This window comes from Nuphar pumila, chromosome 11 (assembly GCF_984573655.1).
Source record: "Nuphar pumila chromosome 11, dmNupPumi1.hap1.1, whole genome shotgun sequence".
NCBI lineage: Eukaryota > Viridiplantae > Streptophyta > Magnoliopsida > Nymphaeales > Nymphaeaceae > Nuphar > Nuphar pumila.
This window is the reverse complement of record NC_143259.1, coordinates 14764791-14782870: the sequence shown is the minus strand read 5'-3', so window position 1 is coordinate 14782870 and position 18080 is coordinate 14764791. Positions and strand designations below refer to the sequence as shown.

At 36.2% G+C, this 18080-nt stretch overlaps 1 protein-coding gene across 4 annotated transcripts in view; it reads right to left on the bottom strand.

The window, feature by feature from the left end:
- LOC149822074 (AMP-dependent synthetase and ligase family protein) overlaps positions 1–18080 on the bottom strand; it is a 146683-nt gene that overhangs the window by 127837 nt on the left and 766 nt on the right. For all 4 annotated transcript variants that reach the window (XR_016426194.1, XM_089981538.1, XM_089981539.1 and 1 more), the window contains exons 2-3: positions 17410–17874; positions 190–386 (exon numbers count right to left, since the gene is read on the bottom strand). Coding sequence is in view for 3 of the 4 variants with exons in the window: in XM_089981538.1 (XP_089837664.1) it covers positions 190–386; positions 17410–17874 (662 nt within the window). In the remaining variant the exon portion in view is untranslated. The remainder of the gene's footprint in view (positions 1–189; positions 387–17409; positions 17875–18080) is intronic.

Genomic DNA, 18080 nt, shown 5'->3' with positions numbered 1-18080 from the left:
TGATTTTGATGATGCATGTTAAAAATGAAGTACTATTAGAATCTTTTTTTAAATGTATTAATTTTAGCCAAATAAACCCTCCAGCACATGCCACATGCTAAGCATGAGATATCAGAAACCAGAAGTGAATGTGGCAAATAAGATGATGGTAATTGAGAAAAAAAAGTATATACAGGATAAAGATAGTACCTTCACAAGACCAATTAGATAGAAAGGATCTGACTTTGACTTGTTTGGAAAAGGTACTATCAATGGGCAAGATGCAAGAACTGCACCCAGAACCTCTTGTAAATGGTCAATAAAACTGATTGAAGTCTTGAACAGTAGGACATCTTTCGAATGTACAGGAACTAATGTGTGCATCCACAAGAAGCGATTTAAAAGGCCTAAACATACCCATCAACATAGTAGAATCAAAATACTATCATCATAGAGTAGCACAAGCTATAAATGATACAAAGATTGATATTACAGAGCACAATGTTAAAATAGCATGTATACATATACGTATATATATAATCTGATTTTGAAGTCAGGAGTATTTTGGTCTTTTTCCCCTTGTAAGAGGCACTGTTCATTAGAAACAGTTTTTCATTTCTTATTTCTTATTTCTTATTTCTTATTTTTATATTTTTGTCATTAATTAAATAGAGCAAGGGCTCTACGGTCATTTGATCATAGAATCGTTGGGGAGTTGAGCTCCCAATGCTCTCTCTCGTGTTTGTGTATAAATAGAGGGGTTTGTCTCCTTTGATTTAATTATTGCTTTTGCTTAAGTATTTGATCAATAAATTAGATTTTTTATATTTGTTGTAGTAATTGTTGGCTTTTGTATTGTCCCATAGTGGACTTGTGCATATGCACCTTGCCTTTATGATCTTATAAGCCCTTAGAGGCTCTTGTTTTGTATTTTCACATATTTCATTACATGGTATCAGAGTTATAGTGTTCTTGGACATTTGAAGTGTGACCATCACGTGATCGTATTCGTGAGGAAGTGCTCGTGTGATTGTGGGGATTGTGGTGCCCAAGAAGACTTGTTTTTCTATATCTTTCTCTCTCTCTTCTAATCTTTCTCATGGAGCACAATTCCAATATTGGTCTATCATTCAAATTAAATGGATCAAACTACATGGTGTGGGCCTCGGTATGTATCTTAAATCTTTATATATATATATATATATGATTATTTTTTAGTTGTCTATCTTTAAAAGGTATTTATGATATATTTTTTAAATTTTATTTGAAATATTATGGTTATTTTTTGGGTATGTAAAATGTTTTTTTTTAAATCAATTGGAATTAGAGTTTGTGAAAATTCTTTTAATGAAATATTGTTTCATTGGTTCTTGTGCATGTTTGAATGGCCCTTGTGCTTGTGTTTTGGCATTAACTCATAAGTAATCTATTTTTGATCTCTTTATAGTAAGTTCTTCATTTTATTATTACTCTTTAATACAAAAATATATATTTTTATGCTCTCCTATATGCCCCTTATAGGATTTGTGTACGTGTTCATTCAAAGTATATATATTTATTTTGAGAATTTTTTTAACACCTTATGATTATTGATGACTTTATGCATGTATCAAAGCATGTTATTTGAATTCTATGTGGTGCTTTCATTGAGATGTGCTCCTTAATTTTTTAAAATATTGTATGTTTTATATCTTGAGTCATCGTGACTTAGTTCATTAGTCATGCCATGGATGTTTTGTATGCTCTCATGAGATTTCTCTATCAGCATATCATCTACATATTTATGTGTCTTGCACATATATCTATGTATGTTTTATGTGCCATTAATGATTGTGGCATGAACGTTTGACCTTGAGATATTTCTCTATTAAAGAATATCTCATGTGTATGTTTTTGGATTTGTATATATGGCTTGTGTTCATTCCTCCTTGTGATTAGTATAATTTTGGATTAATGAGTTGAAAATGCTTCTTGCATATGTTAAACATCAATAAAATATTATTTTTATATTTTGAGTGAGCCTTTTTTTGGGCTTTTTGTGTGTTCACTTTGGTGATTTGGTGGACTTTGTTGTGGCTCTTTTTGTGTGTCCACTTTGGTGATTTGGTGGACTTTGTTGGAGGCTCACATTTCTCATATTATCATCAATGAAATATTATTTTGTTTATGTTCTTGTGACCCCTTGTGTGGGCGTTTGTGATTATACCCCTTTGTGGGTTTGTGAGTGAATCCCATAGTAGGTTCCTTGTTGATGCTTGTCCACTTTTGTATCAATTTGGTGGACTCTTGTTGGTGACATTTGAAGGCTTCCATATCTTCACTTGTTCTTAATGAAATTTTTTAAATTGTGTTCTTTGGTGTGTTCTCTTAGTGGCTTTGGTATGCCCTTAGTGGCCTTTGTGATTGTCCATTGGTGCACTCTTGTTCGTGACTGAAGACCTATTCATTAAAACATTTTTTTCTTTATTGGATTTAATTTGAAATTTTATTTTCAAATTGGCAAACCTCTTATTTGGAAGTATATTTCCGTAGGTTCTCTTGCCTTATGGTATTTGTCTTGTCTATCATCTTTTTTTTTTGCCTTGTTGTTGTTGGGTCAGAGTTAGCCATTGAGATGAGTTATGTGTGCACCTCAAGTCATCTTATTATTCTAGACCATCAAGTTTATAAGTGTTGTGTTGACACTTGTATTTGTTAGAATTCTCCAAAATCGATAACCAAGAAGCTAAAGAGAGGAAAGAAAAATGAGGCTGCAACTAATCACGTTTTTCTATAGAGGAAAAATTGTGATCTCTTCCTTTTAATATAAAACACAAAACCTAATACACGGTTTTTACAAGTAACCCTAATAAGTTACAAGCATGTCCAATATATGTTGGACATGTTACACATATGTAGATTAGATCCGGTCCAGATCCGGATCCAATCTCAAATACAAATACAAATACACGGAAGATATCTGCCATGTCTAATAGTCCCCCTCAAGTTGTGTATTGACGTTATCAGTCGTTGATCGATATTAGAGAGACGAGAGTGAGAGAGAGAGAGAGGAGAAGAAGAAAAAAAAGAGAGGGAGAGAGTTCGGTTTATCATTAACCCTAATCACATATCTAAATAGGTGATTAGGTGGAACGAGATTACAAGTAGGCATACGTAATTATGCTAAATTACGTATGACCACCCCCAGATTTATGAATATTACTTTTAACACTCCCCCTCAAGCTGGAACATATATATCTATCATGCTCAGCTTGTTGCAATATCTTGAGAAACCTGCACTTGCGAGAGGCTTGGTAAAGACGTCTGCAACTTGATCTTCAGAAGTCACATGACTAGTAGAAATATGCCCCGCCTGCACTAAGTCACGTATATAGTGACAATCAAATTCAATGTGTTTCGTTCTCTCATGAAAAACTGGATTGTTAGCTATATAGGTGGTTGCTCGACTATCACACATCATCAATATTGGGGATGGGATCATCACTTGTAGATCTTTTAGAATGGACCTAACCCACATCATTTCAGCAGTTGTTTGAGCCATAGCTCTATATTCTGATTCAGCACTGGAACGAGCTATACCACAGTTTGTTTTTTACTTCTCCAAGTAATTAAGTTTCCTCCGACAAACACACAGAACCCTGTGGTGGACTTTCTATCATCGATGGCCCCTGCATAGTCTGCATCTAAGTACGCAATTATATTAAGGTTGGAGCTTTGTTTATATAGCAATCCCTTTCCAGGAGAGGATTTTAAATACTTGAGAATCATCATAGCTGTCTGTCAATGCACTCGAGTAGGTTTATCCATGAATTGGCTGATCTTGCTCACGGCTAAGGAGATATCTGGCCTTGTTACAGTGACATATAAAAGTTTACCAACCAAGGATCTAAAACTTCTACAGTCAATAGGTTCTGCTTTTTCATCATTCATATGCAGTTTAGGATCCATTGGTATATTGGTTCGTTTGGCACCTAACATCCATGTTTCCTGCAGTAGGTCAAGTACATACTTTCTCTGTAATAGAACTAACCCCGCACTGTTTCTGGCCACCTCTATGCCCAAGAAATATCTAAGAGAATAGAGATCTTTTGTGACAAAATGCTTTTGAAGATGAATCTTTGTGCCTGAGATGTCCTTTGCACTACTCCCTGTAAGAATAATATCATCTACATATACAACCATAACCACAATACCAGCGGAGGTTTTCTTGATAAACAAGGAGTGATCTAAAGATGACCTGTTGAAGCCAAATGCAGAGTGATCTGAAGATGACCTGTTGAAGCCAAATGCAGACATAATTTCAAATAACTTCTGAAATCATGCACGGGGACTTTGTTTAAAACCATATATAGCCTTCTTTAGTTTGCACACCTTGCTATACTCCCCTTGAACCTCAAACCCGGGAGGTTGTTGCATGTACACAGTCTCAGACAGATCCCCATATAAGAAGGTGTTTTTCATATCTAACTGATATAAACTCCATCCATAATGAACAGCTACAGATATGACCAATCGAATAGTCCCAAGACGGGCTACTGGAGAAAAAGTCTCAAAGAAGTCTCCATTAATGAACATTGTGCATGATTTTGAATCATGGACAACTTGCTTTTTAAGAACCAAAAACGGCATTTTGTGAGCCCCTTAGTGAACAAATCAGCCACCTGGTCTTCTGTTCTAACATAATGAGGCTCAATCTCTTTGTCTTTAATCTTCTGCCTGATAAAATGCTAATTAATCTCAACGTGCTTGGTCTTGTTGTAATGAATAGGATTAAGAGATATTTGAATAGCACTTTGGTTGTCACAAAGGAGAATGCAACTAGCAATCGGCTCCTTTAACTCTGTTAACAAATGTCTAGTCCATGTTACTTCTGCCGTAGCAGCAACCATCGCCCTGTATTCAGCTTCCGTACTAGATCTAGCCACTGCCTTTTGTTTTCTACTATTCCAGGAAACAAGATTGGCGCCAATGAAAACACCATAACCTGAAACTGACTTTCGATCATCAGGGTCTCCGACCCAGTCTACATCTGAGTAAGCAATGATATCATAAGCAGTATTTATGGATCTTCTTTTGGTGTACAAAAGTCCATCTCCAACAGTACTCTTCAAGTATCTCAGTATCCTTTTTACTGCATCCATATGTCTCGTCCTTGGCTCATGCATGAATTGAGAGACTTGATTGACTAAATATGTGATATCGGGCCTGGTAAATGTAAGATACTGAATCATCCCCACTAGACTCCGATATTTGGTGGGATCATGATACAAGTCTCCATCTTGTGTACTTAATTTTTGATTGATCACACTAGAGTAGCAAGAGGTTTGCAACCCTTCATTTCAACCTTTTCCAATAGATCCAGGGTGTATTTATGCTGGGTCAAAGTAAGTTTATTTCCTTGATTATCCACCTCTACTCCAAGAAAGTATCGAAGGACTCCAAGGTCCTTCATTTTGAATCTCTGACTTAGAAGATCTTTAGTCTCTTTAACAAGGTTCTTACTACTTCCTGTAATAATTATATCATCAACATATATCAACAAGAAGGTAGTAAACTCCTTACCTCAAAGAATAAAAAGAGAATGATCCAATTGCGATGGATAAAAACCATGTCTTTGAATTTCTAGGGAAAAACATTCAAACCAAGACCGAGATGCATGTTTCAGGTCATAGAGTGCTCAATTTAATTTGCAGACATACTCCTTTGAATCCCCTTCTGTATATCCTGGTGGTTGCTCCATGCATACTTCTCTTTTAAGTCCCCATGAAGAAAAGCATTCTTCACATCTAGCTGACTTATTCTCCAACCACAATCTACCGCCAATGAAAGAACAATGCGAATTGTGCCCATTTTCACGACTGGACTAAAGGTTTCATCATAATCCTGGCCAAATTCTTGCATGAATCCCTTTGCTACGAGGCGAGCTTTGCATCGCTCAACACTCCCAACTGGTTTGTATTTGATCATGTAAACCCATCGCGACCCAACAACATTTTTATTTGAAGGTCGAGGAACAATTGTCCATGTTTGACATTGATACAAAGCTTCTATCTCTTCATTCATGGCTTGAATCCATTTTTTGGAGTTAAAAGCTTAATGAAAATGCCTAGGCTCGGTCTCTTTCTCAATCTGTGACAAAAATAGCTGAAAAACCATGGTGAAATTCTCATAACTAACCCACCTTTCAATAGGATGCCGGACTCTTTTTGATCGTCTCATCGGAGGTGCCACTGTAGTAGAAACTGGAGAAATGGTGTCATTGGGCGAATAAGAGGTAAGTGTTTCTTGTTCAGTATCATTCGGAGTCAAAAGGGAGCCCCTCTCTCTTCTCCTATAAACCTGCCCCGCAAACTTATTAATCTCTAGAGGATTTTCTATTTCAAATTCCTGCATTCCACTGTTTCCATCTTGACAGAATATCTCTTGAGCACAGGAGGAAGAGCACCCGTTATTTGTATTAGAAAATAGCTCTGCACTGAGCCATGGATCATAAAAGAACGCATTCACATTGGTTTGGGCAGAAACATATTCTCCATCTCCAAAATCATTTTCATCAAAAACTACATTTCTAGATATCTTGATTCGCTTGATGTCAGGATCATAACATCTATACCCTTTATGATGATCTGCATATCCAACAAACCTGCACTTTGATGCCTTAGCCTGAAATTTATTTCACAGAGAAGAGACAATATGAACGTAACACATGCAGTCAAAAGTTTCTAGTTCATAATAATTAGGATGTTTCCCAAATAAAACGAAATAAGGTGATTTATTTTCTAAAATCTTCATGGGCAAGCGATTAATAATATGAACAGCAAAATGAAAAGCCTTTGTCCGTAATCCTATGGGAACATGACTTTCGTGCATCATGCTCATAGCGCTCTCTACAACGTGACAGTGTTTCTGTTCTACAACCGCATTCTGTTGAGGGATATGCGGGCAAGATACTCTATGATTTATTCCACTATCTTGGAGGTAATTGATAAATTCCCTAGAGGAGTATTCCCCCCACCATCACATTGAAAATGTAAAATATTACAAGAAAAATGAGTTTTAATAAACTCATGAAAACAACAGAAAATGGGAAAGACTTCCAATTTATTCTTCATGAAATATATCCAAGTGAAACGAGAGAAATTATCGATAAAAATAACATAATATTTGCTGCCAGAATTAGAAGAATCAGGGGTTGGCCCCCACACAAAAGAACAAACGATTTCAAAAGGCCTTGAAGCTCTCTCATTTATTGAATGGAAAGAAAGAACATGACTTTTACACAATTGACAACTAGAACATATTTTATCATCTGATCTAGGATTCAAGCTAGATTCAGGAATAAGCTCATTAGATACCAGTCATTCAACAAAGACTCGACTACAATGACCAAGACGTGAATACCAAGAATTAGGCTTATTACATTTATTTGAAGGTTCCAGACTAAACACATGAATACTCTTTGACGACATAGACTGAGGAGATGACTTCAAGGTAGGTCGGACACAAGTAGAAGGATCCTCCTGGAAGACATACATATTTTCACGGCGTTCCCCTCTAGCGAATGTCTCCTTCGTTTGTAGATCCTTGACATAAACAAAAGACGGAGTAAATTCAACAGAAGAATTGGTATGATCAACAAGCTTAGCAAGTTAGCAACTGAAACGATATTTTTCTTGATATTTGGGGCATGAAGGACATTTGAAAGATGGAGCGAGAAATTAGGCAAGGGAACAGAAACATTTTCAATGTGAGTAATGGGATGGTGTGACCCATCTCCAGTGACTATGTTACTTTTTCCAAAATAGGGAGTTAAAGTAGAGAATTTACCCGCATTACCTATGACATGAGTAGCTGCCCCTGAATCAATGTACCATACTCCTTTATCATCGTGATTCAGATCAAGTTTAGACAATGTGGCCAAGAGGAGCTCTTTCACATCTCCACCAAACTTTGACGAGTTCTCCTTTCGTCCTAACGAACTCTCTCCCTTTTGAAACTTTCCTTTATTCTGTGGATTATGCCAACAATTGGCTTTGATGTGACCTCACTTGTTACAGAGGTAACATGTGGGTACATTTTTCACATTGAAAATAGGTGTAATATTCGGGGTAGGCAGCAACCCACGCCCCCCTGGAATATCTCGTCCTCGTCCTCTACCACCACCAGAATTGCTATCCCCACGTCCCTGACAAAAAGAAATGTCAGTAGCAAGAACCTGTCCACCAGTCTCATGTGACATCCCCTTCAAAGTCATCTCATATTGAAGTAATTTTGATTGCAAGTCCTCAAATGACGGTAAGTCGGGTAGACATTGCAGTGAGGTCGAAAGGACATAAAATTTCAGCCCCAATTCATTCAAGGTTTGCCTGACTTTGTCTTTATCTGTCACTTCATACCCTACAACGGCTAGTTGATCACTGATGCTCTTGACCTTGTTCAAGTACTCCATGACAGACAATGAACCCTTAGTAAGGAGTTGAAAGTCACGTTGAAGGAATGAAATTTTAGCCTCTGATATCTGAGAATATGTCTTCACTAGCATGTCCCACAGTTCTTTTGTTGAACACTCATTTGGAATTCCCACCAATACCTCTTGAGAGATAGTAGAGATGATAAAAGCAACGAAAGCTTGATCACGCTTTATCCAATTCTCGTATTGGGGATTTGGCATTTGTATAAAATCAACCTCATTTTCATCCTTAGTTTCTTGTATGATAAATTTTGTAGGGGTTGGGATTGATCCATTTAAGTGTCCAAAAAGACCTTGACTCTTAATGAATGGAAGAATTTGTCTTTTCCGGATCAAGAAATTTGAATTAGTAAGTTTTTCATAAATAAGTTGGCCAAGAAAATTAGATGAGAAAAATGATTGAGAAGAAGAATCCATGACTTAAAACAGAAAAACAATATTGGTGTGTGCAATCAGTATGTAAAGTTTCGCAGATCACGATACAACAAAATGAGGCTCGTCTCTTCTTCTTTTTTTAACTAGGAGAAAGCACAAGCCAAAAACAATCTGATCTAATTAGATATATTTAATCTGATTTCATCAAGAGAGTGTAAACTGCGAATTTTTATGTGAAATTGCACACAGCAATAATAAAAACAAATGAATGACAGGTCTACAGGGTTGTATACACAGATGAAGCCGAGTATTATGTAAAGAAAATAGATCTGAAAGTTTCAGACTTCAGATCTGATTATATCAAGTGGCCAGTTGACAAGGCTAATGACATGTATCTGAAAAATAAACAGATTTGTTCATACGTAGATCTGTTATTACAAATGAAAAGAGAGAATATAACCAGGCGTCAAATCTGATGCACAGATCGGACGAACAAATCTGATATGCACAGATCTGCTATTACAGAAAAGAAGAAATAAGAATGTCATAAAAACTGATTTGACACAAACCCAAATCAGTTTCAGAAATATTTAACACAAAATATTTGACGCAAACCCAAAGCAGAAAAGAATAAAGAAACGTTAGATCTGAAGAGATTAGATGGATAAGGATCTAGAGAAGAAATAAAAAACAGAAAAATAGAGGCCAGAAGAAAAGGTTTAGAGATAAAATAAAAAGGAAAAAGAGTAAAGGTTTAGAAAAGAGATAAGAAAGAGAAGAAGATCTTTTAGAGATGCACCTGCTGGAAAAACTTTTAGCCCTTGGGTCAGATTTGTTCTGATACCATGTTAGAATTCTCCAAAATCGATAACAAAGAAGCTACAGAGAGGAAAGAGAAATGAGGCTGCAACTAATCACGTTTTCCATAGAGGAAAAATCATGATCTCTTCCTTTTAATATAAAACACAAAACCTAATACACGGTTTTTACAAGTAACCCTAATAAGTTACAAGTATGTCCAATATATGAAGGACATGTTACACATATGTAGATTGGATCTGGTCCAGATCCGGATCTAAACTCAAATACAAATACACGGTAGATATCTGCCCTGTCTAATAGTATTGGGTCTGACTGACTGTTGATTGTCCTCTGGATCCATGAGTTGGTTCACTCTATTGCTTTTTTGGAACCTGAGTTGTTTGTTAGGGTGAATTGTGTGCACCTCAGTTTTGTCAGTTTAGATTGTCGATTTATAGTTCGGACCAAACTGACGGTTATTTGATCTTTGGTTTTGTGAGTGTGTTGTATCACTCATTTGTTTATCTGGCAATTAATATATTGTTGATCTATGTCACATGGGTGCGGGTGCGGGCGCGGGTGCGAGTGCGGGTGCGGGTGCGGGTGCGGGGATTCGGCACTTCCAAAAAACTCGGGTGCGGGGGTGCGGCAGGGGCAAAAATGTCAAATATATATATATAGGGGGTCGGGGTTCCCCTCACTTACGAATGTATTTTTTTTTTTAAAAACAAGAAATTGCAGAGGCTTTGAAGAAAATGAAATCAAGAAGGGCAGTTGGCCCAGATGGTATACCTATCGAGGCTTGGAAATGCTTGGGAGAGAAAGGTTTAGAATGGTTGACAAATCTTTTTAACTTGATTTGGCGAACAAATAAGATGCCTAATGAGTGGAGGAAGAGTACTTTGGTGCCTTTATATAAGAATAAGGGTGATATACAAGATTGCACAAACTATCGTGGTATAAAACTCATGAGTCATACTATGAAACTTTGGGAGAGGGTGATTGAGTCTAGGTTGAGGAAGGTTGTCATGATATCGGAGAATCAATTTGGTTTTATGCCTGGAAGATCAACTATGGAAGCTATACATCTTCTTAGACAACTTATTGAAAGATATAGAGAGATGAACAAAGATTTGCATATGGTTTTTATTGATTTAGAGAAGGCATACGATAGAGTACCTAGGGACGTTCTCTGGTGGACAATGATGAAGAAAGGTGTTTATCTCAAGTACATTAGTATAATTAAAGATATGTATGAAGGAGTAGTAACCAATGTCCGCACTTGTGGAGGGGTGACAACCAATTTTCCGATAACGGTTGGGTTACATCAAGGATCTGCTTTAAGCCCTTTCCTATTTGCGATAGTGATGGATGAACTTACGAGATCAATTCAAGAAAATGTACCGTGGTGTATGTTGTTTGCTGATGATATTGTTTTGATTGATGAGTCTAGAGCTGGGGTTAATGCTAAGTTAGAATTATGGAGACAGACATTGGAAGCTAGAGGTTTTAAGTTGAGTAAGAGTAAGACTGAATATATGGAATGTCGGTTTAGTAAGCAACGAAGTAGTGATGGGAGTGTAGTGAAGCTTGGTGAGCAAGATATACCGGTGAATGATTATTTCAAATATTTGGGATCCATCATTCAAAAGTATGGAGAAATTGATGGAGATGTAAATCATAGGATAAAGGTTGGGTGGATGAAATGGAAAAGTGCTACTGGAGTGCTGTGCGATCGTAGAATGCCATTGCGGTTGAAGGGAAAGTTTTATAGGACGACTATTAGACCCGCTTTACTATATGGTACGGAATGTTGGGCTGCCAAGAGACATCATATTCAAAAAATGAGTGTAGCTGAGATGCGGATGCTTAGATGGATGTGTGGAAATACAATAAAAGATAAGATTCGGAACGAAGAGATACGTAAGAAGGTAGGTGTTGCACCCATTGAAAATAAGATGCGAGAGAATCGTTTACGGTGGTTTGGACATATTCGGCGAAGGCCTAATGATGCTCCAGTTAGAAGGTTGGAGAAATGGGAAAATATATTAGTTAAAAGAGGTCGGGGTAGGCCTAGGAAGACTTGGATGGAGATGATAGGAAAGGATATGAATGCTTTGAACCTCACCGAGGACATGGCGTTGGATAGAAATGATTGGAGGAAAAGGATTCATGTGGAAGACCCAAAATGAATTTCTTTTTGGTTCATATCGCTGACCCCAATTGTTTTGGGATGAAGGCGTAGTTGTTGTTGTTTTTGTCTGACAGACAACTGCTTTTTAAAAAAAAAATCGAGCAGCTGACAGACAGTTGTTGTCAGCCAGCTGACAGACAGGCTTTTTAAAAAAAAGAATCTGACAGCTGTTGTCAGCCAGCTGACAGACAGCTGCTGTCAGCTGTTGTCAACAATTTTTTTTAAAAAAAAAAATTCGCAGCATAGGGCAAATTTTAAAAAATAAAAAATAAAAAAAAAATGAACTTAAATGATCCTGGGTGCGGTCTGTAATGAAATATGCGGAAAAGCAAAGAGTGCACTAAGCACTTACAACATCTACTAATGAACAAACAAAGAAGGGCTAATACCCAAACTTATAAGAGACAACAACATAAAATTATAAATGCCTCTTATTGAAAGAGAGAGAGCTCTCAAGAGTGAGAAATACAAGAGGGGTTCACCCCTATTTATACACAAGAGAAGGAGAGGGAGAGGGCCAAGAGGCCTTAAAAGGAGAGCCACCTAGGGGGCTCCCCATGTAGTCGTTGGGAGCCCCCAACGGTCATAAATGTGACCGTTGGCGGCCCCATCGACTACATGGTGGGGCCCCTTTTGTGTGAGCAAAAAACAAAAAATAAAAAATAGTTTTTACAAAAAATAAAGAGAAAAATAAAATAAGAAAAACAAGTACCCCTATCGGGTACTTGTGAAATGACAAAAATACCCCTATCGGGTATTATATATATATATATATGAATTACATATATTTTAAAACCCTCCCTCAAGCTTTACGGGGATATAACCGAAAGCTTGTTAAGGAGAAACAAAAACCGAGGAGCCGCAAGAGCCTTAGTGAAGAAGTCCGCCAACTGGTACTCTGATGTGACGTAAGGTAGTGCTATAGTTCCTCTTAGGTATTCATCCCGAACGTAATGGCAGTCCATCTCAATATGTTTAGTACGCTCATGGAAGGTGTGATTGCTTGCAATATAGATTGCGCTTTTGTTGTCACAACACATCTTCGAAGGAGTAGAGATGACAATGCCCATATCACTGAGGAGGCTTCTTAGCCACACAAGTTCCATGGTTGTAGTGGCCATAGCACGATATTCGGCTTCGGTGGAAGACAATGATACTTTGTGTTGCTTCTTGCATCTCCACGAAATCATAGTCACCTAAGAAAACACAAAAACCGGTAGTTGAGACTCGGTCATTGGGATTTCCTCCCCAATCTGCATCAGTATAAGCAATTAAATCAAGTGACGAGGCAGAAGAAAGAAAAACTCCCTTAGTTATGGTATTTTTGATGTATCTGACAATCCTTAAGACTGCACTCATGTGCACGGTTGTAGGTGCATGTTGAAACTGACTGACAGAGTGGACGGCATGAGCAATATCTGGTCGTGTGATGGATAGGTAGGTTAGAGACCCAACACGTTGCCGGTAGGGAGTAGGATCCTCGAGAGGTGTTCCATCTTCCAACCTTAATTTTGCATTGATGACTTCTGGGGTTTCTGTCTTCTTATCATCGGAGATACCCGATTTGGAACAGATGTCAGCAGCAAGTTTCATCTGAGAGAGAATGTACCCTCGAGGAGAGTACGCCACTTCAATTCCTAAAAAATATCTTAAGAAACCAAGGTCAGACATATCAAAATTTTCTTTCAAAACCTTTTTAATATCATTAATGCCTTGCTCATCACTTCCTGTGATGATCATATCATCAACATAAAGTAGTAAAATAACTACAGAAGACCCTGCACTTTTCACAAACAAAGCAGTGTCAGTATAACATGAACGAAAATTTAAACTTGTCATTACATTACTAAATCTATCATGTCAAGCCTTTGGAGCTTGTTTTAAACCATATAATGCCTTTTTAAGTTTAAGAATTTTATTTTTACCAATACATACTCCTGGTGGAGGATCCATGTAAACTTCTTCATTTAATTCGCCATTTAGAAATGCATTCTTCACATCAAGTTGATAGATAGGCCATTTCTTCACAGACGCAATAGCAATAAGAGTCCTAACACTAGTCATTCTAGCAACAGGTGCGAAGGTTTCTTCATAATCTATACCATATTCCTGAGCATATCCTTTAGCTACTAATCGTGCTTTATAACGTTCTAACGAACCATCACTCTTTGTTTTAATTTTGAAGACCCATCTACATCCTATTGATTTCTTTCCAGTGGGTAACGAAGTTATTTCCCAAGTTTTTGCTTTTTCAAGGGCACTAAGCTCTAAGTTCATGGCTTCAACCCATTGGGGAATATTTTTGGCCTCATTATAGTGTGAAGATTCATGAAATGAATGCAATGCAATTAGACATGCTCTATATCTAGGAGTTAGGGACTCATAGGAAACAAACCTATTTAAAGGATTGGAGATCCGACTGGATCTCCTTAAAGATGTTTCTTCAATGTCGGATCCTTGAGAGTATTTTTCTAAGGCACTTATCTGAGTTTGTTGACCACGCCTAACATATGTTTGGATTGGTCTATTATTCTCATCTATAGCATTATCAAGAGGAATTTCCTCTAGGTCATTCAAAGACTCATTAGAGATTTCCTCTTCTTGAGGAGTCTCATCTTCTTGAGATAGAAGATCAAATAAAAAAGTATATTCACTTTCGTCAATATCTTTAGTTTTCACAAAACCATTTTCATTTTCCAAAAATGTTACATCTTTGGATACATAGAGTTTGTTATTTTTCAAGTCAAAACATCTAAAACCCTTTTGATTTTCTCCATAACCCAAGAAAACGCATTCAATAGCTTTAGGAGATAATTTGTCCCGTTTATGAGTAAGGACAAAACATTTACATCCAAAAACTCTTAATCTATTGAAGTCTGGTGTTCTTTCAAATAGTTTTTCGTATGGAGATGTATTTTGTAAAGATGAAGATATCATTCTATTTATTAAATAAGTTAAGGTTAAGGCCGCTTCGGCCCAAAAATTCTTTGAAATTTCTTTGGAAATAAGGAGTGTCCTAGTGGTTTCCATGATATGTCTATGCTTTCTTTCGGCCAAGCCGTTTTGTTGGGGAGTCCTAGGACACGATCTTTGATGACAAATCTCATTTACTTCTAAATAGTTTTGAAATTCATTTGATAAATATTCTCCACCCGAATCGGATCTAAGAGTAGAGATATTACTTGAAAATTGATTTTTAACTATCATATGAAATTTTTTGAAAAACTCAAAGACTTCGGATTTTAAATTGAGAAAGTAGATCCATAAATACCTAGTGTAGTCATCGATGAAAGTGACATAATAGGAGTACCCTCCTTTAGACATGACGGGGGAAGGACCCCAAACATCTGAATGGACTAACTCAAAAGGTCTTTTGGATACAAAAGTTCGGTTTGGAAAAGGAGTAGATTTCATTTTACCAAAAATACAATTCTTGCAAACAAAATGTTTCTCATTACAAAATTTCTTTCCAAATGGAAAGGAGTACATTTTTGAGAAACTTGGATGTCCAAGTCTTTGATGTCAAATATCAATATTTTTATCTTGGACATGGTTACAAAAAGAGTTAATGGGGAGTTTCAGGTTGCTCATGTAATAGAGATCTCCCCTTCTATGGCCTTGCCCAATCAGCTTCCCGGACCGGAGATCCTGTATAGAGCAATCCTTAGTTGAGAAGGAGATTTTACATCCATGATCGCATCGGTTGTTGCTCCATCCATACCTCTCATTTGAGTAACTGGAATTTTTGTTTATCAATTTTACAACCATAGTTGTGGTGAGTTATGTGCACCCATTGTAGTTGATGTTTTTATTTTCAGTTTTACAATCATTTATGAGGTGAGGGATGTGCACATTTTGTGGTTGTAGTTGGTTTGTATTGTTAGATAGCCAGTATTGTTGGTGCATGGTCACTGATATGGTTATTTCTGACATTTGTGTTTGATCTCTTATCCTTTACGCCAATACACTTGAATTGTGAGGTCTTTTGGGTTGGAGGTCAAAGTGGTGGTTGCTCGTGGTTAGGAAATTAGTGTTGAGATTTGCAAATATCATTCCTTTTGTTATGTGGGATTTTTTTAAATCTCTCTATAAATTTTCTAAACTTTTGCTACTTGTTTGCCCTTGTATAAAAATTGTTTATTCATTAAAATATTTTATGCATGGTTATGTGTATTAAATATGCTTTAATTGCATATATATATATATATATATTGAGGATATTTAGATTTGTTCCATGTTGGTTGTCTTGCATGTTTTGTATGAATTTAATTAATTGCATATTATATATATATATATATTGAGGATATTTAGTTTTGTTCCATGTTGGTTGTCTTGCATGTTTTGTATGAATTTAATTAATTCTTCGATTATTGTAAAGTCCTTTGAGTGTTGTGGTAAACAAGAGACGATTACTTGTGGTAAACAAACTATTGTTGCAAAGTATCATTTATCTTGATTTGTTGTATGTGGGTTTTTTTAATTTCCTCATTATTTTCGATATACATTTATATGAAAATGGTTCCTTTTTTGAAAAATCCTTTCCTTGAACATTTAATTTTCTCCTTTAGTGGATTTAACTCCATGGTAAGTTGTGAATTATTCTTTTTAAATCTTGTTCTTGATAGTTAAAGATTCATATATGTGTTAAATATAACTATAATATATATATATATGTGTGTGTGTGTGTGTGTGTGTGTGTTTTCATCATGGATGTGTAAATTTAATCTTCTCCTCTTGTGGGTTGTGTTTGAAGTTTAAAACATTTTGGATGCATGATTGTTGAATTTACATGGTATGATAGATGATTTATGTTCTTAAAACATTTGGATTGTATGCATGCATTATTATCTAAATAAATATGCTTGTTTGAATTTTTGTGGATAAAGCCTCTAATTAAGATTTATGTTTTGTTGAAATATATGTTGTTTATTTTGTTTCTATCTTTTTGTTCCTTTTATCTGTGTTTTGATTTTTCAAAATTAATGATTGTGTTTAATGAAAAAAATTGACTCTTCTTATATATATATATATATATATATATATATATATATATATATATATATATATATATATACAACAACAACTACGCCTTCATCCCAAAACAATTGGGGATATATATATATATATATATATATATATATATATATATATATATATATATATATATATATTGTGATTGACCATCCTCTCTCCATAATATATAAACTAGTATATCTATAGTTATTTTTGAAATCTCCTTTTATGTTTTATGATATATATCCATGTGCATAGTTGGGATGTTTTGGTAACTCTATCTATAGGTTCTCAAGTATTGAAGATCCTAGAAACTCTTTGTGTAATAGAGCATATGATTGAAGATCCAGATAAATGGAAGAACTTGATGAAGTCAATGAAGACATTTTATGTAATGGGTTTATACTTTTGTAATTGCAAACTCACCCGTAAGTTTGAGGGGGTGTTAAAATAGCATATATATATATATATATATAAAATCTGTTTTTCAAGTCAAGGGTATTTTGGATGTAATAGAGCATGGATGTGAAAAGTAAAGACTCATGCTATCAAAAAAATAATAATAATAACAGCTTACCTTCCTCAGTGCCACATACACCCTTCGGTTTTCCAGTTGATCCAGATGTATACATCACATAACAAAACAAACTCCGGTTTTCTCTTTGACATGGCCACACCAGGTCAGATTTGTATAAATTATCCTCCACCGCTTTAATGAGCATATCTGATAGAAACAAAACAGGAGAGCTGCTTCGGGCTACTAACCATTCTGCCATTTCTTTTTGTTCATCTTTGGAATCAACAGAAGATGGACAAAGAACGATGAGAGCAGACTTTGAAGAAGAAACTATTGACAATATCTTTTGCTTCGGCCAGGAAGGGTCGATAGGAAGGAAGGCATCCCCAATTCTAAGAGTAGCAAGAACGGCCACAATGTAGTATACAGAAGGAGAAACGTATATGCCCACTACCCGTGGGGAATCTTGGAAAGCGCAGGATCTTCTAGTATCTGGTTCCACACTTCCTGATGGAGCATGCGCACCTGAGATTCACCAAGTATCATTGTATGTTTGTGAACATAATAACAAACAAGCATCAATGGATTACTCTTGTGAGGCGCACAAGATTTTAGTGGATGATGGCAGTATCTGCAGCTACTAAACCAACAATAGGTAATTCTCTCCAGTTCCTTGAGCACAAGATTCAATCTACAATACAATTTATCGGGAAAACAAGTCTTTCTGGATA